The following is a 19,359-nucleotide window of genomic DNA, read 5'->3' as shown; positions in this document are numbered from 1 at the left end:
TTGCTTCTAAACAGTGGAAGAGGGCTGGAATCATACGAGATTCCATTTGTAGGGAAAACAGTTGTTTGGCAATAAAAATCTCAACGGGAAGCCTCTGAATTTCAATTTAAGGATTCTGTACGTACAGAAAAAAAATCCCACATCCTAGTAAAGCAGCAGTTTTGCTAGCTTTGAATTCTTGGAGGGCTTATTGTAATACAAAATAAGTGGTATTTTTATGACTTAACATAGTTAAAACCATTGGGTAGAAAGTGTCTGCCTTTGATGTTTCACTTTGTATTATCCATGGAAAATAAGAAATGTTAAAAAAATTCTTAACTGTTTATTGAAACGTTTAACTTTTGGCCTTCTTACACAATAAAATATGACTTCTGCATTTCATGCTGGCTAGGTTTTTGAATCTGAAGATGTAACTGTAATTTATTATTTAAGCCCATAGTTTTCATTTGTTTGACTATGATAGGTTTATATGGAGAAAATTAGGGCTTATTCCTTCTGCAGATGTAATGAGCAATGTGTGTCTTTTTTTTTTTTTTTTTTTTTTTCTTTAGGATCAAACAGAACATACTGAATCAGCAGGACTGGCTGGTGGTGCGGCAAGCATCATGAGTAAGCACAGGGAAGTCTGTTCCGTATCACGTGTCTAAGGGGAAAAAGGTAAGAAAACCAGTGTTCTGTTTCTATTGGAGACTGAACTTAAGAAAACAACTCAATCTATAGGAAATAATGCTTATGTATATATGCTGTTTGCTTGATTTATAACATTGCCTCTTGTTAAATCAAGAGTGTGGTCTTAAAAAAAGACTTGACTTAAATCCAAAACAAAGGGATATTTTTAAATTACTGTCGAATTATGTCAAAAATTATAATTTCTCTGCCAGTGCTTGGTTTTTCCTTTTGGAGTCAACTTCCATTTTAAAAATAGAAAGGCAGTTTCAGCATGAAAAAGAACATGGATTTGAGCAATACTGTTAAGAGAAAAAAAATCCAATTAATCTTTTTTATTATTTTTTTAATTAAAAATTTTTTAAGATTTTATTTATTTATTTGATGGACAGAGATCACAAGTAGGCAGAGAGGCAGGCAGAGAGAGAAAGGGAAGCAGGCTTCGGGCTGAACAGAGAGCCCTAGGCGGGGCTGGATCCCAGGACCCTGGGATCATGACTCAAGCTGAAGGCAGAGGCCTAACCCACTGAGCCACCCAGGCGCCCCAAATCCAATTAATCTTATTTCTATTTCTTAGTCATCATGCAAGAGTTAAACAATTAAAGCTAATTTGGGGGCAGGGAATCAAATATAAATTTAATTAAATTATTTTACTTTGTATTTTTAGACTAACTGTGAAGAACAACAATTTCCAGTAGAAAATTGGAAGTATTTTACTAATTCTTGTAGAGTAGGAATCATTGATTATTTTTTCCTAACTAGGAATCATGTTTGATTTCTTTCAGGTCTTACAATTACTGAAGGGGTAGAAAATGGTGATGGGGGTGGAGGCTATGTAGGTGGGATTAGTTTCAGAAACTGATTATGCCATTCACTACTGGCATGTTGCATACTCTGGCTGAGTTCTCTCATTTTTCACGTAAGCTTTGAGGATGGAGGGATGGGTCTGACTCTGTGATACGAGACTGAGCTCCTTTTCTCTTTAGTTGAGAGTCCAGCAGAGGGACACCAGTAAGTGCCTTCTCCATCAAAACTTCTGGGCCTGCAGCTGGAAGAATAGTTCTTATACCCTAACTACCTCATGTGAGGGTGTGTGAAGGGAGTGCCCTTTTCTGCCTTTATTGGGCAAAATCTTATTCTTCAGGGGTTACCTCTTTTTTTAAGATTTTATTTATTTATTTATTTGAGAGAGAGAGAGAGAGAGATAGTGAGAGAGGAAACACAAGCTGGGGGAGTGGGAGAGGGAGAAGCAGGCTTCCTGCTGAGCAGGGAGCCTGATGTGGGGCACGATCCCAGGACCCTGGGATCATGAGCTGAAGGCAGACGTTTAACGGACTGAGCCACCCAGGCGCCCCCAGGCATTACCTCTTTAGGAAGTTTCCAAGCCACTGCAAGAACTATCAACAGTAATAATTAGTAAATAATCAGGGGTAATCAGTTATTATAATATTTGTCATAGTAGCCCAGAAGTACACCCCCATCTCAGTCTGATTTAGCTTTACCTCTTCTTTGGCTCCATAGTACTCAATGTATATATCAATTGGCACAATGTTTTATATTTTATGTTTACTTATCCATCTCCCCTATAAGATATTAGGCACTGTTAGGTCAAGGACATTGTCTTATTTGTCTTGTAATCTAATGACTAGGACAGTGCCTGAAACATAGTAGATGCTCAGTAATGTTTGGTACAGGGATATACACATGTTCATTATAATTAGTAGATAGCATAAAGAGGATGTACCAGTGAAGAAAACATAAAGGGAACAATCAGATCAGTGCTTTAAAAGTGGCACCCCCTAAGACTGAGATTCAAGAGAGTGTCCAAAAGGACTCTAGTCAATAGAATAAAAAGAAGAGGTCTAGAAGCCCAACAACAAAAGAGGTCCTCAGGAAGAAACCAGTAAATTAAGTAATTATTTTCTTTTTTGAGATATACATGTATAATATTTAGTGACTTCTATTTTGAAAAAGAGTTGGAAGCTTTAATAAGAAGACAAGTAAAGAATCCTGACATAAAGAGTACCAGGCAGGGTCAGTTGGTGGAGCATGTGACTCTTGATCCTGGGGTTGTGAGTTCAAGCCCCACATTGAGTGTGGAGCCTTCTTAAAATTAATTAATTAATTAATTTAAAAAATGAATCCTGAGGTAGTATTTAAATCCTCTGGGAGACGTAGCTTATGCAGTGAGAAGACTGTCCCTCTCCCAAGCCCTCAGGAGACCACAGGTTTTTCCTTAGAAAATGAAACTAAGGGCACCTGGGTGGCTCAGTGAGTTAAAGCCTCTGCCTTCAGCTCAGGTCATGATCCCAGGATCCTGGGATGGAGCCCCGCATCGGGCTCTCTGCTCAGCAGAGAGTCTGCTTCCCCCCCCCCCCCCCCACCGCCGCCTCTCTGCCTACTTGTGATCTCTGTCAAATAAATAAATAAAAATCTTTAAAAAAAAAGAAAATGAAACTAAATATGCTCAAGACTTAGGGACACTAAACATTACAGATCAAGGATGAGGCACCATAGTAAAAGCCGAGGGATTAAGGGAAATCGTTTATATTAAAAGTGAGACTCTTCCCCTCGCTCCTTCTACTTTTCTTTCAGAAGGTAATTGTCTGGTATATGAGTCTTCTGCAGAGTCTAAAGAAAACACTTATCTATACTGGCATTTAGAGGTCTCCCATTAAATTGCTGTGTTCCCACCTGATCACCATGCAGTGGAAGCCACCTGGTTGAGAAGCCAAGTATGCAGATCTTGCAGTTGGCTCTTAGTATTTCCATTTATTCAATAAATAGGCATTTTGGGAAAGGATCCAATGAGAAAGAGACCTAAAGTACAAAAGAGGAGCTTGAAGTAAATAATACTGGAAATAGAAGAAAGTTTGAGAAAAAAAAAACCCAACAAACAATAGGTAATTAGTAATTGCATCAGAGAGGTAAGAGAAGAAATTAAATTCATGAAATAAGATGCTATGAAAATTATTAGAAAAAGAAAGTGCTCTGGACATTTAAAATATGATAGACACTTTTGGTGCATTTAAAAAATTTTTAAACTATCTCAAGCTTATAGGAAAGTCACAAGTACAAAGAACTTTTTTCTCTGAACCATTTGAGAATAAATTGCTAGCTGCGTGTGCCCCATCCCCTTTGAAACTGTGTTTCTGGCAAATAGGAACATTCTCCTACCTAACCACAATACATTATCAAAATCAGGAAATTAACTTTGATTCATTACCACCATCTAATTCTCAGATCTTATTCAAGTTTTGCCAGATGTACAAATAATGTCCTCTATACCAAGAGGATCTAGTTTAGAATTATGTGTTGCATTTAGTTGTCATGTCTCTGTAATCGCCTTCTCTTTGAAACAGTTCTGCAGTCTTTGACTTTTTTTGACCTTGACACTTTTGAAGATCGCAAACCAGTTATTTTGTAGACTGTTCCTCAGTTTTGGTTTGTCTGATGTTTCCTCCTGACTAGATTCAAGTTATGCATTTTTGTGGGAATATCACAGAAGTGGTGCTACTTTTGTTTTTTTGTTCTTGTTTTTGTTTTTTGTTTTTCCTTCTCAAAGATTTTATTTATTCACTTGACAGACAGAGATCACAAGTAGGCAGAGAGGCAGGCAGAGAGAGAGGGGGAAGCAGGCTCCCCGCTGAGCAGAGAGCCCGACTCAGGGCTCCATCCCAGGACTCTAGGATCATGACCTGAGCCGAAGGCAGAGGCTTCAACCCACTGAGCCACCCAGGTGCCCTGCTACTTTTGTTTTTAATTAATACATTTTATTTTTTTTAGAGCAGTTTTAGGTTCATAGCAAAATTGAGCAGAAATTAAAGGGTGTTCCCATAACCCCCTGACTGCCCCCACTCACTACGTCACCTCTCCCGGTATTGACATTGTTGTGTCCTTTTCATTGCAGCCTGTCAAAGAGCACAGATTTCCATTTGACCCATTACTGATGATGCTCACTTTGATACTTGTGTTAGGTGGTGTCTGCCAGACTTTGCTGCTCAAGTTACTCTTATTTTTTTCCTTTGGTAATTAGTATTTTTGTGGGGAGGAGCTTTGAAGCTATTAAATATCCCTTCCTCATCACACTTGGGATTCATTCATTCATATTGCAAAGACTCATGGTTCTCTTTTTTATTCAGTGGGATATAATCCATTGCTATCATTATTTATTTTGATTTTCTTATTTAGCCTGTGGGAACTCTTTCAGGCTGGTTTCTGTGTCCTTTTGACATGTCCCCATCATTCTTAGAACACATACTTGCTTTCCAGCATATAAGATATTCAAAATTGTTCTTTTTTTTTTAATTGAAATATCATTCACATACCATAAAATTAATTCTTTTAAAGTGTGTGGAGTCCAGTGGTTTTTATATATTTATAGAACTGTGCAGTCAGTTATCACCACTGTATAGTTCCAGAACATTTTTATCATCCCAAACAGAAATCTTATATCCATTAGTAGTCATTTCCCATTTTCCTCCAATCCCCCCTTCCCGCCCCAGCACCTGACAATCATGAATTAATTTTCTGTTTCTATGGATTTGTCTATTCTGGGAAGTCCATACAAATGGAATCATATATAGCTTTTCTGCTTCTTTACCTTAATATTTCCAAAATTCATTCATGTTGTAGCATACAGCAATATAACATCTATTTTTATTGCCCTATAATATCCCACTTTGTTGATATACCATCCTACACTTTCTTCATGCATTTATCAGTTGATATATATTTGGGTTGTTTCCACCTTTTGGCTGTTGTGAATGATGTTGCTGTGAGCATTTGGGGATGAGTTTTTGTGTGAATATGTTTCCATTTCTCTTGGGTATAAACCTAGGAGTGGAATAGCTATGCCATAAGGTAACACTGTTTAACTTTTTGAGGAACTGCCAAACTATTTCCCAAAGTTGCAGCAGCATTTTACTTTCCTTCTAGCAATGTGTTAAGAGCTCATATTTCCCTATATCCTCATCAAAGCTCTTGTATTTTTTTCTACTCCAGCTCTGGAATCAACCATTTCCCCATGGAACCCTGCTTCCTTTGCATGGATAACATACTCGGAAACCAAATCTGGTGTAAGGTATATGCTCATAGCTACTTGAAGTAGAGATGGAGTTTTGCTTCTCCAAGATCCTGTGCACAGAGCTAGAGAATATGCACACACACACATTTACATCTGTATCTATTGTGGGTGGACACACATAACATTTATATCTATATCTGTTGCTATAACTATTGATGTTTCTTGCAGTCTGTGAGTTCATACTTATATCTTGAATTCCAAACCAACACTGCAGGGTTCTTTCTGGTTGTCACCTTTTGTGCATTTAACTCTTTTCTCTAACAGTGAGAAACCTTGCCCCTGTTGCCCTTCATATAGTCACTTATTTGATCCATCTCTATATGTAACCAATCTCCTATCACCTTCTCCTTCCCCTGGCCCTTCTATCTTGCTCAGGCTCCGACCTGCCACTCTGGGCTGCACTCTTACATCTCCTCACCCCTCCTGCCTACGGACTCTTCTTATCCCCAGGCCAGACCGTCCCGTTCATGTGGATGCCTTCCTCACCTCTCTTGTGCTCTGACACCCCATGCTGCGCTGTCCTTCTGCACAGATGGCTTCCTCACCCTGCTGGGTCTCTGACACCTTATGTTGGGCCACCCTAACACGAGTACATCTATTTTACCACACTTGGACTCTGACTCCCCCTTACACAGATGCTCTCTTCATCCTGTTCCCATGTCTGTTGAATTTTTCATAACTTTATCCCTTTTATTACTATTTTTTCAACTTTTTATTTTATAGTAATTAAAGACCCCCAGGAAGTTGTAAAAATAGTATAAGGAGTTCCTGTGTGCCCTTCATTTACCCAGTTTTTCCTCATTGGTTACATCTTACATAACTATAGAAAACATAAAAACCAGGAAATGGACATTTTATTTATCCATTCATCAGTTGATAGATATTTAGTTGTTACAACCTTTTGGCTGTTATGAATAAAGCTGCTTTGAGCATATTCATGAATATGTATCTCTCCCATTTGTCAACTACCACTGTAGTTGTAGAACACAATTCCATCACCACAGAGATCTCCCTTGTATTGCTCCTTGTCAAGTGCACCCTCCTCTCTCTACTATCCCATATTTAATGACTTTTTAAAATTACATTATTATTACAAGTTACAGGAAGAGTTGAGTAAGCATAGAGATAAACCATGTTATAGTCAGGAATAGAAAGACTTAATATCATTCCCAGTCATGAGTGAGGGGCAGGGGAGGAATTCTAATTTCTGAAAGTTGATTTTACTGGCATTCTGTTCTTTCCTGTTCCATTGCTGAGTCTTGGAGCCACTTGACATAGTTTTTTTCCCCAGCTGCCGGCTTTATTCAGAGAGCCCAATGTGGCCCCTTCCACAGCAGAAACTTCTGGAAGTTTGCAGCCAATGATTCCTGTCCTCCCTGTTAGCTTTCGAATCCTAGGCCTGTTGCTGTCTAGTTTTATAGTTTCTGTCTAGTTTCGTAACCTCTATGGACCAACATCTTCAGTTTTCACTCATTGCTGTGGCTTGCTTGCTTCTTGTTTATGTATCTGTATTTCCCTTTCTTGCTTTTGAATTTGACTGTATAAACGATTTTAAAATAATCTTTTTTTTGTAGAATTTCTATATTGAGAGAGAGAAGGAATGCTTCCTACCACCAGCTCAGTATTCTTTTTTCTTTTGAAAAATTTCAAGCCTATAGAAAATTTGAAAAATAATACAGTAAAGACCCATACATCCTTTACCTAGATTCATCAGTTTTTACCATTTTGCTTCTTTTTTGAACATCTCTCTTCCTTTCTCCCTCCATTCTCTTTTTTTTCCTCTTTCCCACACTCATACACATGTTTACATACTTTTATTTTTCTGAATCATTTGAAAGTTAAATACAGATAACACTTCTTCCCTAAATAGTTCAGCAGACATCTCCGAAGAGTAAGGACATTCTCTTAGGAAATCAAAATACAATTATGACATCTAAGGAAGAGATTATTAATTTTTTTTATCACCTAATATATAGTCCACATTTCATGGATTGTCATCTAAATGTGATGTTTTGCTGTGCATGTATATATGTGTGTTTTCTTGATCTAGGACCCAGTCAGTGTTCTTGCATGGCACTTGGTTATTTAATCTCTTTAGTCTCCCTTAATTTAGACTGATGGTTTTTATAACATTGAACTTTTTGGAAAGTTCAGAACAGTTGTCTTATAGAATGCCTTGGATTCTAGATTTGTCAAATTGTTTCTTCAGAATTCAATTCTGGTTAAACATTTTTGGCAAGAATACTGAGTTGATAATGTTTTAAACTTCTCATTGCATAACATCAAGAGGTGCATCATGTTAAACTTTTTAACATGTTAAACGATATCAACTATTGTTAAACAATTGGTGATGCTAAATTGATCATTTGGTTTAGGTGGTGATTATCATATCTTTTTAATATAAACATATATTTTCTCCTTTGTGATTAATTATCTGTGGACTAATACTTTGAGACACTGTGAATATTTCTTCCCCAATAACCATTTACCTAAAGGCTTTAGCATTCTTTTTTTTTTTTTTGGCATTCATTTTTGATGCTAGCCTGAATCAGTAGTTATCACTGGAGTTCAGTACAGCTTCTTGACCAGCTTTTTATACAGTAGTTCCTGCTTATGTATGGGGGATATGTTCCAAGACCCCCAGTGGTGCCTAAAACTACAGGTAGTACCAAAACCTGTGTATATTGTTTTTTTCCTATACATACATACCTATGATAAAGTTTAATTTATAATTTAGGCAAAGTAAATGATTAAGAGCAGTAACTAATAATAAAAGGAACAATTATAACAATATATTGCAATAAAACTTATGTGAATGTGCTGTAGTGCTTTCCATTGCTTAAAGTAATACAATACCTTTCTCAGACTGACATTCCAAGGCTTGCATAATATAAAGCCTATCTAACTCTCCAACCATGTCCTAACATTAACTATATAAATAAATTCTTGATCCTGTTTCACTGACCCCTCAATAAATGCCCATCCCTAGATAACTCCTAGTATGTCTCTCCCTGTTTGAAATTTCACTTCAATATCTTGCTATCTGGAATATCTGTTAAAATTTTTCTTTCCTTCTGGACCCAGCTCAAATCCATAAATAATGCCTTCCTTGACCATCCACATGGTGGTTCTGCCCATTTCTTGAACTTTAACAGTACTTACTCTGTAGCACTTATCTGTTAATTTCATCTGACAAATTAATCAAGTAGTGCTTTGTGTCTCTTGCAATGTGTTATTAAAATCATTTATTATATTAATTTTCTTATTTAGCATTGTTTACCATTAATTAAGTTACAAGCTTCTTGATGTTAAGGATGATGTCTGAAAATTCAGTTGATTACAATACCCTGTATACAGTAGACACACAATAAAATATGTTGAATCCAATTATTTATTAGTATTTTGACTATGAATGACTATGAAGTGCTGAGTATTGTACATGTATATTAAATGTGCTAGATTAGCACATTGTTTGTGAGAAATTTCATTTGTGCTCTTAGCATTAGAAAGTTTAAATATGCAGGTTTTTTTTTTTTTAAGATTTTATTTATTTATTGGGCAGAGAGAGAGAGATCACAAGTAGGCAGAGTGAGAGGCAGAGAGAGGGGGAAGCAGGCTCCCTGCTGAGAAGAGAGCCTGATGTGGGTCTCAATCCCAGGACCCTGAGATCATGACTGGAGCCGAAGGTAGAGGGCTTAATCCACTGAGCCACCAGGTGCCCCTAAATATGCAGTTTTTATCAAAATAAAATGGCTTGTATATGAAAATGATTTTGAACTATAAAGATAGATTTAAGAAAGACTATTAAGGTATTATTATGCAGCCTATTTGTGTACCTAAACTTAATCATTTAACAGGAGCCAGTCCATAAACAAAAGTTGATTGAATGAATAATCATGAGGAAGTACTTGAATAAACCCATTAAATCCCCTGAGCTTTTTTTTAATTGGTAAAATGAAAGAAATAATAGTCACACTTTTATATGTCTCAGAGGAGAAACGCTGTAAGTCAAAGAAAATTCACCGCATTTTATATTTACCTTAAACTTTGTAATAGCAGTATTTTACATTTTTAAGAAAATTTTTTATTTTTTATTAACATATAATGTATTATTAGCCCCAGGGGTACAGGTCTGTGAATCGCCAGGTTTACACACTTCACAGCACTCACCATAGCACATACCCTCCCCAATGTCTATAATCCAGCCACCCTATCCCAACCTCCCCCCCCATCACAACCCTCAGTTTGTTTTGTGAGATTAAGTCTCTCTTGTGGTTTGTCTCCCTCCCGATCCCATCTATGTTTCATTTTTTCCTTACTTACCTCCCCAACCCCCCACGTTGTCTCTCAAATTCTTCATATCAGGGAGATCATATGATAATTGTCTTTCTCTGATTGACTTATTTTGCTCAGCATAATACCCTCTAGTTCCATCCACATCGTTGCAAATGGCAAGATTTCATTTCTTTTGATGGCTGCATAGTATTCCATTGTATATATATACCACCTCTTCTTTATTCATTCATCTGTTGATGGACATCTAGGTTCTTTCCATAGTTTGGCTATTGTGGACATTGCTGCTATAAACATTCAGGTGCGTGTGCCCCTTTGGATCACTATGTTTGTATCTTTAGGGTAAATACCCGGTAGTGTGATTGCTGGGTCGTAGGGTAGCTCTATTTTCAACTTCTTGAGGAACCTCCATGCTCTTTTCCACAGTGGTTGCACCAGCTTGCATTCCCACCAACAGTGTAGGAGGATTCCCCTTAGTATATTACATTTAAAAATTTTTCCTCTTCTTAATGTTTTCCTTACTCAGACATTTTAGGGGAATTATAATATTATCTCCTCTCAGTTTGCCTCCCTATTTGCCAGTAAGAAGCCAAGCAGAATTTTCAGTTTGGAAAGAACATTTTGAGAAATTAAGGAGATAGATAAGTATGGGGATCATTATAGTAGAGGGGAAAAATGGGGGTAGTATTTACTGAACAACTACTATGTGGTCTTGGCATCCTGTTAGGTAGGTGACGCAGCTAGTGTATGTGCCCACTGAATGCTTTTAGATGAATTAACACCGAGAAAGACTTAGAAATGGTACTTGAAAAAGAAGTTTAAAAAGAAAAACCCAGGGGTGCCTGCCTGGCTCAGTCAGTAGAGCATTAAGCTTGGTAGTGAGTTTGAGCTCATTCAGCTGGGTCATGAGTTTGAGCACCAGGTCAGGTGTGGAGATTATTTTTAAAAGAATCTATTAAAAAGAACAACCAAATCATAATCATCATTAACATTATGGAACTGATATCCCATACCCCATGCTTGCTTGAACTTTCTTGTTCCATTTGGATATGATTCTTTAAAAGATTTTATTTATTTATTTGACAGACAGATCACAAGTAGGCAGAGAGGCAGGCAGAGAGAGGAGGAAGCAGGCTCCATGCTGAGCAGAGAGCCCAATGCGGGGCTCGATCCCAGGACCCTGGGATCATGACCTGAGCCAAAGGCAGAGGCTTTTAATCCCCTGAGCCACCCAGGCACCCCATTTGGGTACAATTCTTTAAAAACTTTCTTTTCTAATAGAAATGTAGTTTTATCTCAAAGAAATGATTTCTCTATCAGCATCTGGATTTTATCTTTTGAAACATATCCTGTTCAAATGCGCCGTTTGTCTTCTATAATTACATTTTGATTATTGTCAGCTTATAGGTTTCTAGACATTATTAGGTTAAAGATCTTAGACTACCTCTAGTGGGATGATAAATTTTATAGTTTACCATGGTCTGAATAGATTTATAAGAGATTTTATTCTTGCATATTTAAGATTTGTAAATTATATAAATATTCATAAATCTATGTATTTTTTCACTTTTTTCCAGTTTATTGATATGTAATTGACAAATAACATTGAATTAGTTTAAGGTGTACAGCATAATAATTTGATATATATATTGGTAATGATTACCACAATAAGTTTAGTTAATGTCGATCACTTCACACATAGTTGTGGTATGTGTATTTTCATTTTCTAAAATAAATACCTAGTAGAGGACTTGCTGAATCATATGGTAGTTCTATTTTTAATTTTTTGAGAAACCTCTATACTCTTTTTCATACAGTTTGCATTCCCAGCAACAGCATACAAGGGTCCCTTTTCCCCTACGTCCTCGCCAACACTTGTTACTTCTTACCTTTTTGATAGTAGCCATTCTTTTTTTTTTTTTTTTTAGATTTTTTTAAATGTATTTGAGAGAGAGAGAGAATGAGAGAGAGCATGAGAAGGGTGAGGGTCAGAGGGAGAAGCAGACTCCCTGCTGAGCAGGGAGCCTGATGCGGGACTTGATCCTGGGACTCCAGGATTATGACCTGAGGTGAAGGCAGTTGCTTAACCAACTGAGCCACCCAGGCACCCTGATACTAGCCATTCTAACAGGTGTGATTTGATTGTGGTTTTTAATTTGCATTTCTCTGATATTTAGTCATGTTGAGCATCTTTTCATGTGTCTGTTGGCTGTCTGTGTGTTTTTTAATTGGATTGTTTGGGTTTTTTTGCAGTCAAGTTGTATGTGTTCTGAATATATTTTGGATATTAACCCTAATTCGATATATGATTTACAAATATTTCCTCCCATTCAGTAGGTTGCTTTTCATTTTGTTGATAGTTTCCTCAACTGTGCAGAAGCTTTTTAGCTTGATGTAGTTCCACCTGTTTTTATTTTTGTTTTTCTTGTCTTTGCTTTTGGAGTCAAATGCAAAAACTCATCTCTAAGACAATGTCAAAGAGCTTATTACTGCCCGTTTTCTTGTAGGAGTTTTATGGTTTCAGGTCTTATGTTCAAGTCCTTAATCCATGTTGAGTAAAGTTGACCTTTGTCTTAAGTTGATCTTTGTGTATGATACAAGATAGGTGTATGGTTTCATTCTTTTACATGTGGCTGTCCAGGTTTCCCAGCACCATTTATTGAAGAGATTATCCTCTCTTGTATATTGTTGGCTCATTTGTCATAAATTAATTGTCTATATACATGTGGGTTTATTCCTGTGATCTCTTTTCTGTTACATTGATTGATGGGTCTGTTTTTTTTTTTTTTTTTGGTTTTTTTTTTAAAGATTTTATTTATTCACTTAACAGAGATCACAAGTAGACAGAGAGGCAGGCAGAGAGAGAGGAGAAAGCAGGCTCTCCACGGAGCGGAGAGTCTGATGTGGGGCTCGATCACAGGACCCTGGGATCATGACCCAAGCTGAAGGCAGAGGCTTTAACCCACTGAGCCACCCAGGCGCCCCGATGGGTCTGTTTTTATGCCAATACCATACGGTTTTGATTACTATAGCTTTGTAATATAGTTTGAAATCAGGAATTGTGATGGTTCCAGCTTTGTTCTTTCTCAAGACTGCTTTGGCTGTTCAGATCTTCTATGAATCTGAACAAATTATTGGATTTTTAAAAATTTTTGTGAAAAATGCCATTGGAATTTTGATAGGGATTACATTGAGTCTGTAGATTGCTTTGGGTAGTAAGAGTGTTTTAACAATATTAATTCTTCTAATCCATGAGCCCAGAATATCTTTCTATGTCTGTGTCTTTCAGTTATTTCATCACTGTCTTCAGAGTACAGATCTTTCACCTCCTTCGTTATATTTATTCCTAGGAATTTTATTCTTTTTGGTGCAATCATAAATGATATAGTTTGCTTAATTTCTCTTTCTGATAATTTGGTGTTAGTGTGTAGAAACCCAACTGATTTTTGTGTGTTCACTTTTTAAAAAATTTAAAAAATTTTAATTTTAATTAAACTTAATTAAATTTTAATTTTAAAAATTTAAAACTCTGTGCCACATGTGGGGCTTAACTCATGAACCAGAGAACAAGAGCTGCATGCTCTCCTGACTGAGCCAGCCAAGCACTGCTTATGTGTTGACTTAATCTTGCAATGTTACTGAAATCATTTATTCTAACAGGGTTTTGTGTGTGTGTGTGTGTGTGTATGTGTGTAGTCTTTAGGTTTTTTTATATATAATATCATGTTACCAGCAGGTGCAGATAGCTTTACTTCTCTTTTCTGAATCAGATACCTTTTGTTTCTTTTTCTTCCTCATTGCTTTTGCTAGGAATTCCAGTATTATATTGAATAAAAGTGGTGAGAGTGAGCATCTTAGTTTTATTCTTGATCTCACAGGAAAAGCTTTTAGGTTTTCACTGCTGAGTATGATGTTAACTGTGCGCTTGTCATAGATCACCTTTATTATGTTGAGGTGTGTTCTCACTTAGTTTAGGATTTTTATCATAAATGCGTGTTGAATTTTGTTAAATGTTTTTCTGCACTATTGAGATGATCATATGATTTATCCTTCATTTTGTTAATATGGTACTACATTTATGTATGGATGTTGAATCATCCTTGCATCCCTGGAGTAAATCCCACTTGATCATGTTATATGATTTTTTTTTTTTAAGATTTTATTTATTTATTTGACAGAGACACAGCAAGAGAGGGAACACAAGCAGGGGGAGTGGGAGAGGGAGAAGCAGGCTCCCCGCTGAGCGGGGAGCCTAATGTGGGGCTCAATCCCAGGACCCTGGGATCATGACCTGAGCTAAAGGCAGATGCTTAACAACTGAGCCACCCAGGTGCCTGGTATATGATCTTTTTAATGTATTATTGAATCTGATTTGCTGATATTTTTGGCTTTGGATTTTTGTGTCTATATTCATCAGGAATATTAGTTTGTAATTTTCCTTTCTTGTAGTGTCCTTACCTGGTTTTGGTATCAGGGTAATGCTGGCTTTGTAAAATGAGTTTAGAAGTGTTCCCCCCTCTCTTATTGTTTGGAAGAGTTTAAGAAGCTTTACTATTAATTTTTTTTCTTAAGATTTTTTGTTTATTCATTTGAGAGAGAGAAAGTTAGCAAGAGCGTGAGCTAGGGGGTAGGGTCAGAGGAAGAGGGAGAAGCAGACTTCCTGCTGAGCAAGGAGCCTGATTCAGTACCTGGGATCCTGACCTGAGCTGAAGGCAGACACTTAGATCAACTGAGCCACACAGGCACCCCAGTTCTTTTTTTTTTTTTAATGTTTGAAAGAATTCATCAGTGAAGCCAACTGGTACTAGACTTTTCTTTGTTGGGTGGGTTGTTGTTGTTTTTTTTTTTAGATTTTTTTAGATTTTATTTGGCAGTTAGAGATCACAGTAGGCAGAGAGGCAGGCAGAGAGAGAGGAGGAAGCAGGCTCCCCAGGACCCTGGGATCAGGACCTGAGCCGAAGGCAGAGGCTTTAACCCACTGAGCCACCCAGGCGCCCCTGTTGGGTGGTTTTTAATTACTGATTCAATCCTATTAGTAATTGGTCTGTTCAGAATTGTTATTTCTTTGTGATTCACTGTTGGTAGGTTGCATTTGTCTAGGAATTTATTCATTTCCTTAGGTTTTCCAGTTTGTTCGTGTATAATTGTTCGTAGTAGTCTCATGATCATTTGTATTTCTGTTATCAGTTGAATATCTATAAATTAAATTTTAGTAATTGAAAGTGTAATACAAATTTGATCTACTTTCTAGGTTTAAACAAGTCTCTTGAGTGGTGTTTCCTCACCGATGGAGAATTATTTCCAAGCAGAAGCTTACAACCTGGACAAGGTATTAGATGAATTTGAACAAAACGAAGGTGAGAATTTATTTTGGTGAATCTATTTGAATACATTTATGATATGGAGAATGTGGGGTTATGAGAGGATGCAACACTTTAAAAAAATAAAATGACTTAATAACATAATGATAATAGTATTATATTTCAGTATCCAGAGGAAGAACTAATATTTTTTGCACTGTGTGCCAGATACTATGCTAAAGCATTTAAATGGACTGTATTATTCAATCTTTAAAATAATCCCATGAAAGTAGATCTTATCTACATTTTACAGATGAGAGACACAGAGAGATTAAGTGGTTTCCCTGAGGTTAGTTTACTAATAAGTGGCAGAATGATTAGTATCCAGGCATTATGATACTAGAGCCTGAACTTTCTTTATACAATCAATTTATGGTCAAGAAGAGCTTTAGAATGTGTGATTGTATTTCCTAAACTAAGAAAAATAACTCATTGCCTGTTGACCAATAAAGATATATCTTAAACCTAATTTTAAAAGATTTATAGTTTTAAGTTACTGCCAAAATGGTTAGATAAAATGTCTGCCCAAGATTCACTTCATTTAGGTAAACTTTTTCCTTAAATTTCTCTGTCAGTATGATTTGAATGGATAAGCCATAATTAATTAGATCCTTCCTACCCTGATACTGTTTCTTTCTTTTTCTTTTCTTCTTTCTTCTTCTTCTTTTTTTTTTTTTTTAAGATTTATTTACTTGAGAGAGCACAGGGCTGGGGGTTCAGAGGTGAGAAAAGAGAGAGGAAGAGGGAGGAGCAGGGAGCCCAAGATGGGGCTCTATCCCAGGACCCTGAGATTATGACCCAAGCAAAGGCAGACATGCTTAATAAACTGAGCTACTCAGGCGCCCCCTGGTATTCTCTCTTTCTAGCTGGAAATGGCAGGTAACAGGTTTACAAAGTGATGTATTTCTGTCTGAAGTCCGTGATTTTAGAAATGGTCTCCAGACCTTTACTATATCCAGTTATTTAGGTTGTCCTTTGATAGTAGTTGGGAAGAGAGATTAATTTTAATGTTGTTGCTTTGGGTGTGTAATAGACCAAGCCGTATAGAATTATGGGCTTAAGGAAGGAAAAGGGAGAAGGGAGGATACGTGGAATAGTCTAATGTCCTCATATTTTACCACTGGTGACCCAAAGCTACTCCATAGCCATAGGATTCATATAAGTGTGAAATTAATCATTTGGGATTCTATTGGATCTACATACCAAGGTGGAGGGGGTCTTTTCCTCTCAGTTTCAATCATTTATACAGGTAATTTCTCAGTCCTTTCTTTGGTTTGGCCCTCTGTGTATCAGTTATTTGTTTTGAGATATCTACACAGGTGCTATACCTAATCACTTGAATAGTATACTTCTAAAATACCATTGACTCTAAGAAAACTGTTAGTTTATTACATCAATCTCTTTAGGACTTCTGTGGATCTAGTAGGGTACTTTGTATATAGTTAATTTTGAATATATTTTTGTTGAATCAGTAAAAATTGTCTTTTAGTTCAGAAATATAGCATTGCTTATAAAAACTAATTCTTTTAGAAGGAGAAGAACTTCAGAAGCCAAATTCTTGTTTGGAACTATGTTGTATATTTGTTTTGAACTATTGTTTAAAGATCTTAGTATGTACTAATTGTATTCAAATGACCACCTCTAGCCTGGCATCTTTCCAAGTGTATTTTAAATAAAGTGATTTTTCATTCTATGTTAATTTCCTTCTTTAAATGAAAAATATACCACACACGGACTGTGATAACACTAGATAATTAACATTATACCCATGTAGTAGGTAATTGAATAATGACATTTTTAATAACTGATCTACCATTTTTGTTTGAATATTATTAAATATTCTTGTAAGAAGCAGCATTTCCTTTTTACTTCCATGAACCATGTTGGAAATAATGATTTATTTTTTTTAAAGGAAATTTATGTTATTAAATCTCAAGTTTCTGCTAGCCCAAGTTTGGGCAACTCATGATTTTAACATTCAGTATTCAAGACCATTCTCCACACATTTTGATGTCTTATGGCCTTTACAGTCTGGCCTTTCTAGCTTCTTTTCAGTACTTGCTTACACTAATTCTTTTTTCAGCCCAAACTGATTTGCTTATTGCTCTCTCAGATTGTTGTGTTTGGGACTATACTTGTTCCCCCTTAAGAATGACCTCTTTTCCACACTTAAATAAAATTGTCCTTGAAGCCCAGGCATTTCCTCCTGCTTCTGTGAACTCCAGGTTGCTACCTCAACCTCTAAAATATCTTTCTTCTCTGAATTTATTTTCTGTACATAATAATTTTCAAATACTAATGCTGTCCTGTACTGCTAATTAGATACTCATGTGTACAGTACCTGTTTCTTATTTTTCTAACTAGATTATGTATTTCTTGGAGGCCAGAGCTATCATTTAATCTTCGTGCTCCTTAAGCAGAATGCTTTTACTATGGTAGATACTCACTTAGCATATATTTATTGTGTACCTACTACATAGCAGGCACAATGCAAAGTGTGTGAGGGCTTACATTGGTGGAGAGAAATGGTTTCTGTCTGAAAAAGTCAGGTAGAAGCCATTGTGTTATAGTGTAGTAAATGCTTAAATAGAGACATGAACAAGGTGCTAAGGGGGGCATTAAAGGTTAATGTTACTCTTGAGGGGAAAATATATCTGCATAATTTCAGGACTATGATTATTAGATTTACTGTAAGAAGACAGCAAGACAGTAAGTATATTATTTCTTATTTCTCTAAATATACATATGGCACTGTAACTTGGAAAAATAATCATCATAGTTATAATCTCTTAAAAAGTAAACATGAAATTATGCTTATTGATAGAATATAAGTAGGTTGATTTAACAAGATAAATGAATATTCTTCTGCCAAATGTCCTCAGATAATTATATAAATATAAACCTAATTAATAATGTGATACAGTTATGAGTATAGTTTCATATACTATAGCAAACTTTTAAAAATACTTGTTATGGACAAATTTCAAATACATACAAAAAAAAGAATAGTGTAGTAAACTCTGGTATACCCAATTTCCCAGCTTCAGCAGTAATTAACATGGTTCCAATTTTGTTTCATATGTATCTTCATCCACTACTCACTGCTTGTTAGGTTTTAACACTTTTTTTTTTTTTTAAGATTTTATTTATTTGAGAGAGATAGAGCATGCACACAAGCATGAGCAGTGGGGAAGGGTAGAAGGAGAGGGAGAAGCAGACTCCCCACTGAGCAGGGAGCGGAAGGCTGGGCTTGATCCCAGGACCCTGGGATCATGATCTGAGCCAAAGGTAGATATTTAACTGACTGAACCACCCAGGCGCCCTTTTTTAGTTTTTTTTTTAAGATGAAATTTACATACATTAAAATGTATAGATCTTAACTGTACCAGTTTTGATAAGTAAATACATCAATGTAACCCACATTCCAGTCGTGTAGATTGTAGATCACTCTGTCTCCACAGAAAATTCCTTTGTTTTTCCTCTTACTCAATTACTTGTCCTAATTTTTTTCCAGCTTAGATTAGTCTGCACCCTATGTTGTACCCAGCCAATCGAAGGTCTTTCTGATTGCTACTGCCTGCCCCCACTACCAAGTATAGCCTCTGTGCCATCTTTAATTATGTTAGTAGATTGAGGTAGAATTCTTTTGTTGTTTGGAATCTTCTGGGATATTACCATTTGGTGACATGTAATATAGAAACAGTCTGAAGAATATATATTTTTTAAAAGATTTTATTTATTTATTTGACAGACAGAGATCATAAGTAGGCATTGAGGCAGAGAGAGAGAAGAGGAAGCAGGCTCCCCACGGAGCAGAGAGCCCAATGTGGGGCTCTATCCCAGGACCCTGGGATCACGACCTGAGCTGAAGGCAGAGGCTTTAACCCACTGAGCCACCCAGGCGCCCCTGAAGAATATTTTTTTAATTCTTAGCTAAAAATTAGAAACTTCATA

At 36.5% G+C, this 19,359-nt stretch overlaps 1 protein-coding gene across 2 annotated transcripts in view; it reads left to right on the top strand.

Moving 5' to 3' along the window:
• The window catches only part of ZFYVE9 (zinc finger FYVE-type containing 9), a 198,416-nt gene that overhangs the window by 58,929 nt on the left and 120,128 nt on the right, over nucleotides 1–19,359 (top strand). For both annotated transcript variants that reach the window (XM_080801407.1, XM_080801406.1), the window contains exons 2-4: nucleotides 552–657; nucleotides 5,671–5,749; nucleotides 15,297–15,402. In XM_080801407.1, the coding sequence (XP_080657533.1) occupies nucleotides 15,333–15,402 (70 nt within the window). In that variant the 5' untranslated portion in view covers nucleotides 552–657; nucleotides 5,671–5,749; nucleotides 15,297–15,332. The remainder of the gene's footprint in view (nucleotides 1–551; nucleotides 658–5,670; nucleotides 5,750–15,296; nucleotides 15,403–19,359) is intronic.

Source organism: Martes martes, assembly GCF_963455335.1.
Source record: "Martes martes genome assembly, chromosome: 4".
Lineage (NCBI taxonomy): Eukaryota > Metazoa > Chordata > Mammalia > Carnivora > Mustelidae > Martes > Martes martes.
This window is presented reverse-complemented; position numbering and strand designations above follow the sequence as displayed.